Raw genomic sequence first — 8,725 nt, forward strand, 5'->3', positions numbered from 1 at the left:
TTATCTACTTGACTTTTATGATTTGTAATGGAGTCAGAGGACTGTTTGCTGTGGAGTAACTTAGGGAATGCCTATGCTAGGCCTAGCAGTGGGCTGAATGGATTGATTGAATACAATGAAACAATTTTATTCACACTTCAGAAAGACAGGACTCAATACTGTGACTCCCGGACGAACATGCCCACTGCTTTACCAACCAAAGAGGTGCCTGACCAAGAGTTAGATTTTGTTCTTTGTATTGTGACACGTCTTTTGATGAACATATTTAATAAGAATGATTTAAATGAAGATATGATGTTTTGTTTTTATTTCTAATACGCCGTTTTCTTAACAGCGTAAATTTTAATAATTAATGCGCCTTTGTTAGGATTTTTGATTGACTGCAGATATTTTTACAGTACCTAAGCAAAATTGTGTCTAAATTTTTTTGCGTACCTGTTGAATTAGATCGCCGCCATATTATTACCTATTATTAGAGATAGTCTATTCAAGTATTTTAGAATTCAGTACCCAAAGAGTAAAATCGGAACCTTATCACAAAATTTAAATAATCCAGTTATTTTAGGTGCAGGAAAAATCCTAGTAATCTGAACTTTTGTATGTCCCTTTATTACTGTATTATCATGAAGATTTGAGAGAGCTGAAGTTGTGCAAATTTTTGCTCATCGATATCTTTCAGGTAAATAACACTTTTGACGTTAATTCACACTAAAAGATAAATTAATATTTTTTAATATGAAGCCTACCTACAAACAAGGAAATTTGTAATAAACTTATAAATATATCATGTGTGTATCCTTTCAAACATTCGAGTGCTATGGTCTACGTAACCTCTAAGCCTTTTAGTCCAAACATTTTCAACACTGTTACGGTATTTGCCTAAGAGTTGCCTGACTGCAAATTAAAGAACCTCAATCAAGGCATCTGAGTCAAGGCAAAGCATCGCCGTTCGCCGCCAAAATTGGTAGGACCAGTCGGTAGTATAAAAATGAACTCCAACACCTTTAATTCGCTACGTTACCTTATAAGCGATATTTGTACATTTTTCCCATTCGTCGAGATCCCTAAATTCTACGTAATTGGATAACTTTATAACTAAAAAAATTTATGAAGTACTTTGTTTTTTCGTTACATACTTACCTACATAGATCAGTCTCTTAACGGATTCAAAATTCTGCTTATACCCTCTGAGATCTCCGCCATGGGCATGAAATGGAAAAATTCATTAAAAGAAAAGCAAAGCATTCATTAAATGGGGAAATGAAAAAGCAAAAATTCTTTAATAAGTATAAATTTATTTCACTAATTGCAAAATACTTGTGACTTCAGTGTTTAAAATATCTGTAAATGTGTTCTTATTACTTATACCTACACGATCCAAGAGCCATTATATTTTCGTTGAAAATCTCAAACTCACTTTTCAGGTTCGGCTTTGCTTTATTAACATACTACACTCCCTACAGTGCTAAATATCTTAAAATACGTTGTTCAATGTATATAAGGTGGACAGTGCACATAAGGTCTATCACCATGTCTTAAATTAATATCATTAACGTTGTGAAAGCGTGACAGTTCAATACCCGGCGTAGAGTGGCATCTCTCTTTCATACCCGCAAAATTACCAAATAAGCTCAATTGACAATTATCACATAAAAATAAATACATTGATCCTTATATTATTCACACAGTATGCGTATAATTTCTTTGTCTGCTTCCTCTAATATCTTCGTTACTTCTGTAGCAGGCTGGCTTCTGTGAACCAACCAGATCGACGCACTCTCCGCATTCTTGAAAACTTCAACTGTACCACGTGCAGCATCCTCCGAACTGGAAAAGGGATTATACATTTTATTTGTAGAGTCGTAGTTTTGTATTTTTCGGGCGAGTTGCAATACATTGCGGAGCTGAGCAGCTCTGGTATCAAAAGTAATATCAACATCGCTGGCGATGTATTGCAACTATTAGGTTATACCCTTCCTCATTTATACTATGGGGTGGGCAAGCTATTTCAGAAATACAGCTAAGCACAAATTTGGCATCTTATTGTCTATCTGAGGAGCCTGCCACCTCTTCAAGAAAGAGTATTGCAATTATAAAAGCGAAATGGCACGCTTTACACTGTAGAGTGGCATCTCTCTTCTACAAAGTAAAAATACTTCCTATAAACGGTATTGGAAATTTTACATGTAACTAAAGGCAGCGCATTTTGGTAATTACCCGTACGTACAGATCATTGATCTGAATCTTCATGCGAATACATTACAGTAATACATGACCAAAAATACCAAGATTTCTGATAACAAAACAAAGACCGTGATTGCACCAGAAGATATGGAACTCTACTTTTAAGATAATAATGATGGATTTAATTGATGTTGAGACAAGATAATCGTTATCAATTATTATTATTTTTGAATATTTAAACTATGTTAACCGGAAACGACTCATTGGATAAGTCAGAAAAGGAAAAATGGTTTAGCACAGACAGCCAAAACGTACTGAAGACAAAATTCTAACTTGACAAATACAAAATATTATCAGGTTTTTTACATACGAATTTATGTAGAAAAGTACCAAAAGTTGGACAGTGAATGCTTACAAGTGAAAAGCAGCACTTTAAGTCTAAAACAATCTAAGGCGGTAAATAAATGTCCTAACTATTAATTTATAAAACTGGACTAGATTACTAGCCTTGAGTAATATAATATATATATATATAATATATATAGTAACTCATACGTACCTTTGTATAGGAACAGAGTTTACTATAGCCTTCACTGTTTCATCGAATTGACGGTCAAAAGTGTTCATAGTTTTTAAAATGGGAGTATCGGTGACTCCATAGGCAACCCCAATTACTCTAACGCCAGTATTAGCACAGGTATCTTTCTGAAAACAAAAAATGAAACGTGTTTTTTTATTGGATCCCAAAGAATTCGGACGTTCTAAAAACGTCTGATCGTTTGTCTGGACTTAATTAAAAGTGATTAAAATGACTGGACATTTTAATCTGCGGAAACATTCTTAGTGAGCTGAATTTTTGTATATCCTTTTATGACGGCGCTGTGATGAAGACGTGAAGGTGTGAGTAACATTAATATCGTGCCGTTAATGAAGGTCAAAAGGTCGCAGAAAATCATTATTTTAGCAATCAATGGTCTATGGCTCAAAGGTCAATATAAAAAGATACATTATTATCTCTAAAATTTTCTCTCCATCTTTGATGAGTTTTAATTCGTATGTTTTATTAATTTAATAAAACAAAAATTACGAATCCAGGGAATTGTCTTTTTAGGAAACCACCTGACGGACATTCGTAATTACTGAAAATTATTACTTACACCGATACAAGTGCTGAATTGCAAGACGGCTTTCTTATTTGATGAGTACACGAAGAGAGGTGGACAGATAGGTGCGAGTCCAGCTATTGAGGATATGTTGATGATCGCTCCACCCCTGCCTCCTTTGTCTGTTCGCATCAGTTCCAAGCCTTTTAGAGTTCCGAAGACTGTCGCTATCTGAAAATTTCCAGATGTTTCAAAAGTCAGAAAACATTAGACCACAAGTAGATAATAGACAAGTAAAGAGAAAATAGTGAATTAAAAAAGGGATTAGGTAAGTTATCCATAATAAATGTCATATTAAGACTAAAAAAATAGTTAATAAAAAACTTAACTTTTATTTTCCGTTGTTACAGTTTTGCTATTGTATAATTGCCATCACAAGACTTAACATCTATCATAACCCCTGACATCAGATTCAATGAGTGATTAGCTTCTTATATTAGCCCATCTGAAAAAATAGTTTAGAAAAAAATATACTCACGTAATTTATTTCAATTTGTTTCCGCACAATGTCCACGGTACTTTCATCAGGGATCCCGGCATTATTGATCAAAACATCAATGAACCCATTATCCTCTTTGGCATCAACCAATGCTCTAAAAAACTGCTCTGTGTTGGTCACATCGCATTCGGAAAACTTCACTTTGTCCTCACCATATTTTTCATTCAATGATGCTTGTAGAGATAGTCCTGATTTTTCGTCCACGTCCAGAATTCGAATATGCTTTAATTAAACATGAATAAGTATTATTAAATGATGTAACGGTTTACTCACGCGTATTTATCGGGGTAGCCAGACTAGTTTCGGACCCAACCGGAGTCCTTAATCATGAGTAGACGCGGCGGGATCGCGATCGCAGTCCGAAACTAGTCGGGCTACCCCGATAAATACGCGTGAGTAAAACGTTACATCATTTAATAATGAATCAGTCTCACAATAGTTATTATAAAAATGAATAAGTTTTATCATATGAAGCTAAAATTAAAATTTATGGGTTATGTTAAAATAATATTTTACGAAGATAAGTACAATATATTACGGCAGTACCTAGTAACTAGATTTTACTAAATATATCTAATATTAGATACAAATTTCAAAAATATACTTTTATTAACTAACTCTTTGCATCGAGCTATTTTTACTTGAACATCAAATAATGTCGAGGTTATCAATGAGATTTTATATTTAACTGAATGCACAGATAACCGAGTGGTATAATAAATATAGGTCACCAAGCCATTATTAATGAAATACTCGGATGGTACAATAATTATATTTTAGTGAAATTATAATAAAACACATTTGCGATTCTATGCGGTTAACAGGTTCGATCCTAACGCAGGCAAATGTGCCTTTTTAAAGTTATATGTAATTTCTTAATAATTCTAAATTAAGAAACTGTTTAAAGGAAAACATCGTACTAGAACCTGAAATCGCCAACCGGCAGGGCCCTTCTATTCGCGGGGCCCGTAGCGTTTGCTAATCTTACTACAGTTACTACGTGGTCAATCCGGGACTGATTAAAAGTGTGATACCTACTACACGACCATCAACTGACAATAATGTGGACAAATGCGGACAACATCACATACATTGTTTTGAACCCAAAGTAAGTTGCTAAAGCACTTGTGTTATGGAATTCAGATACAACGAAGGTACCACAAACACCCTGACCCGAGACAATGTTGAAATGTGAATTTTTACATTGACCCGACCGGGGATCGAACCCGGGACCTCAGAGCTAGCGACACCTTGAAACCGGTGCGTACGTAATGTATTTAATCAACAATTATACTTATTTCATACCTACTGATAATATTTTCTGCATGCTCGCTTAGGCTAACAAATGAGAAGAAGTTTTACAATAACGTACTCAAATAATTATACTTGTGTCGTATAAAACTCAGAAAATAGAAAAAAAGGCATTACGTAATATTTTATTATTAATGATACTAGGTACATTTATAAAGCTTATAACTATTTTTTGTTTAGCTACTAACATAATGTTGTTTATTGTATTTCGCAACCACTATCCAGCAAATAATAAGAAAAACTTTTTTTTTTTAATGTGGTACTTTAACAATTCTAAAATCAGATTTTTGAAGGATTTCAGTTCGGTCGTCTCTTTTACGGCACCTTCTGTAGTTTCCAGTAAGAGTTTCGAAAATTATTCTAAGACTCAACTAATAATAAAATTCGTCAAACAAAATATCTTCAGAATACCTGGATCTCGAAATCCAATTAAAAATTAAAAAATATAGGCAATTTGCAAATGAGGTAATCCACTTTGTGGACTTTTTTGGACTTTGTTTTCTTCATGAAAAAGAGATTTATTTAGTGGTTAGATTTTAATAACCTAAGCTACTAAGACCTAATTAAGTACTTACTAAATTATAAAGCAAGTTGAAATTAGAAATCAAGTCAAATTTGTAAGATTTGAGGTCAAAAGTGGGAATGAATTGAATGCGGTGTATTTTTATGGTCATCCCAGCAAAATGGATACCAAATGAAAGCCTATCATTACTTTTATGTATTGTGAGTAGTTACAAAATATAAAACATTTAGGTAGATACCTCCGCGAAACCTCGAAGATGGAAAGACCGAAATTAACGAATTAATAAAATTCAACCGAAAAGAAATCCTTCGTGTATTAAATGACTGAGAAAAAAATGCAACATCAAACAAACAAGAAAAAAAATTTTTGCTTACCTTTGCTCCTTCTGCCAAAAAATGATCGGCGACCACAGCACCAATGCCATTAGAACCACCAGTTATAACAACAATCTTATCGTTCAAATCGTACATGTTGGTTGCTCAGACGCCGATTCGACTGTGAGACGAAACTTCCAACGGTTCGTAATCAAATGATATTTATAGACACTAGACAGGTCTACACTCTTATAAATTAAAAAATCCTCTAATAACGCAGCTGTTTTGTCCCACGTACTAACACGTAAGGTGTAGCTCATACTGTAATGAATTAAATTCCTGTGCTACTTAATTAAATTGATGATAAACAGGTTCTCACATTAATAAATTTCTAAAAATTCACACCAGGTTCATGAGATACGTGGCAAATACCATAATAAGTTAATAAAATAAAATCCTTATTAATTCCTTATTTTTTTTACTAGATAACTACCTATAATAACAAAATATGCGTGCACGTGGGGAAGCGTAATTCTTAAGTTTAGAAAAACCTGCGTGAGTTATTCAAATTGCTTACAGAATTTATGTAGGTAGTAAGTACTAGCTGTTGCCCGCGACTTCGTCCCCGTGGTTAGAATATATAAGTTATGATTTATATCTACCCTGTTTTTTTCCACATTTTCCATTGTATCTTCGCTCCTATTAGTCGCAGCGTGATGGTTTAGGTACTGCCTAAAACCTCCTCGATGAATGATCTATTGAACACAAAATATTTTTTCGATTTGAACCAGTAGTTCCTGCGATTAGCGCGTTCAAACTATTCAGCTTTATATATTAGTATAGATATATATAGATTGGACAACAGCTAATTCAGTGCGAGTCGTTCCTTACGTATAAAAGTTTGAAAAAGCACTTAATGAGTATTGTTCGTATCCTAAAAACCCATCCTCCAAAATACTAATAAAATATATTTTTTCTTCCGAAGAATATATAAGATACAGTACCTATAATTTGTCATCATATTCAAATGTTCCTTATTAATATGAAATGACTTGACAAACTCGTAAGTAGTTAGCGTAGCATCAATACTATACTTATAATACAGAAAAATGTATATTTAATAGTAGGTACAACTTACCTAAAGCATAAATAATGTTCGCAAGATATTATAAGCGTATCTAATATATTGATACAAATTATTCAACAAGAAAGTATAGTTCTTTGTATAATAATTTAAATGTAAGATAAAAATGCTGGCCTTAGAAATCTCTTATGTAAGCTGGTAATTGATTAATATTACGATCACTATCGCATTGTAAGTATAAAGATATGAAGCGGCCAATTTAAGAATTTATCAAAGAGGATTTCCGTTGCTATCTCGATAGTAATAAGTAAACCGAACGACATTTTCTTTCGTTTCGTAACGGTTGTCTATTTGACTCCTTCAATAGCTATAAATGATTTTATGAACATAATTATCTTATCCTACTGTTTATTATTTTATTTTACTACGGACTGTTTCCTTCGTTTGTTACAGTTTCTGCCGTATAATTTACCCTTACGAAAGTAAGTTGGGTAAAAAAGAAAGTACTTTAACTTGTTCAAATTTTATTTGTTGTAATGACGAAATTATTATGTAGAGGGAAAAATTAGTATGATTGATAAGTATTGACAAGTTTGTTACCAATTAAGTAACAAGTAATATTGTCTAAATAAGTCAATTTTAGTACCATATTGAACATCTTTATTTTTAATAGAATGTTAGAATATTATAACGAAGTGATCCATTCCTAACTAAGTAAATGCATTTGTTGTTAGTTTGTCTGAAATAACTACATAAAATAAAATAAATGTTTTAAAATTTATGCTTTTTCAAAAATGGGCCTCTCATATCTAAAAGTTAGTACTTAAGATCGTTCGGAAACTGTTCTCGGTAGTTAGAAATATTTCTTTTTCAGCTTTTATGAGCTGGTTATTTTAAAATCATTTACCTAATAGCTATTTACAATGGGTATAGTCTAAGTTAATCATTTGTTTCTATTCGCATCTTTGCAATTATAATTTATAATGTTTATGAAATTATTCAATTATATTGCGACTAAGTTCTTGGTTTCTAAACCGATCTCACCATTGCTCTGTCAAATTCATCTGACAGTTGGAAACCAACCCAACTCTGAACTCTGTTGACGTCACGAAGTCGCCCGCTCAAGTCATTGAAATTAGCTCACACAGAAAGTTGTTTTTTCCAGCGAAAAGCAAGCAGGAAAATAATAGCTCACGTCATCGTTCCGTCTCTTGGAGTGCTCATGGTGCAACATTAAAATTAGTCATACGTGCGTGTGTAGTCATTATAGTTACAAATTTTGGAGACATTAGCTGTTCGCTCAGTGTTTTAAAAGTTCGGCACCGATAAAGTTGACTAAAAATGAATCCGTGGCAGCAAGTAAGTGGTTTCTTTTTTTGTAGTTATTAGTTTAGGCTTTGTGTGAAGGTCTTTCGTAATGCGCTGTTAAAATTTGAGACGAATTGGTCCGGTTGGTGTGTAAAAAGTTTGGTTATCCGATATCGGCGTATTTTGGGAGGCCGTTGCTTTGTTTATCACAATAATATTGATTTTTTCTCGGCTAAAAGTAATAGTTCAAATCAAGACTTTTGTAAAGAAGGTATTTTAACGATTACTTTAAGTTTTATCAAAAATAATAATGTTAGTTTATATGGAAGTAATAGATCT

At 33.1% G+C, this 8,725-nt stretch overlaps 1 protein-coding gene across 1 annotated transcript; it reads right to left on the bottom strand.

Annotated features, from left to right (window-relative positions):
• Positions 1 to 1,275: 1,275 nt before the first annotated feature.
• On the bottom strand, positions 1,276 to 6,200 carry LOC113504616 (15-hydroxyprostaglandin dehydrogenase [NAD(+)]-like). Its single transcript, XM_026887010.1, has 5 exons — positions 6,055 to 6,200; positions 3,826 to 4,068; positions 3,342 to 3,518; positions 2,744 to 2,889; positions 1,276 to 1,827 (listed from the first exon to the last, which is right to left on the bottom strand). Exons 1-5 carry the CDS (start codon positions 6,148 to 6,150, stop codon positions 1,677 to 1,679), a joined length of 813 nt encoding a protein of 270 aa, XP_026742811.1. The 5' UTR covers positions 6,151 to 6,200; the 3' UTR covers positions 1,276 to 1,676.
• Positions 6,201 to 8,725: the final 2,525 nt, after the last annotated feature.

Source organism: Trichoplusia ni, chromosome 22 (assembly GCF_003590095.1).
Source record: "Trichoplusia ni isolate ovarian cell line Hi5 chromosome 22, tn1, whole genome shotgun sequence".
In the NCBI taxonomy this organism is placed as follows: Eukaryota; Metazoa; Arthropoda; class Insecta; order Lepidoptera; family Noctuidae; genus Trichoplusia; species Trichoplusia ni.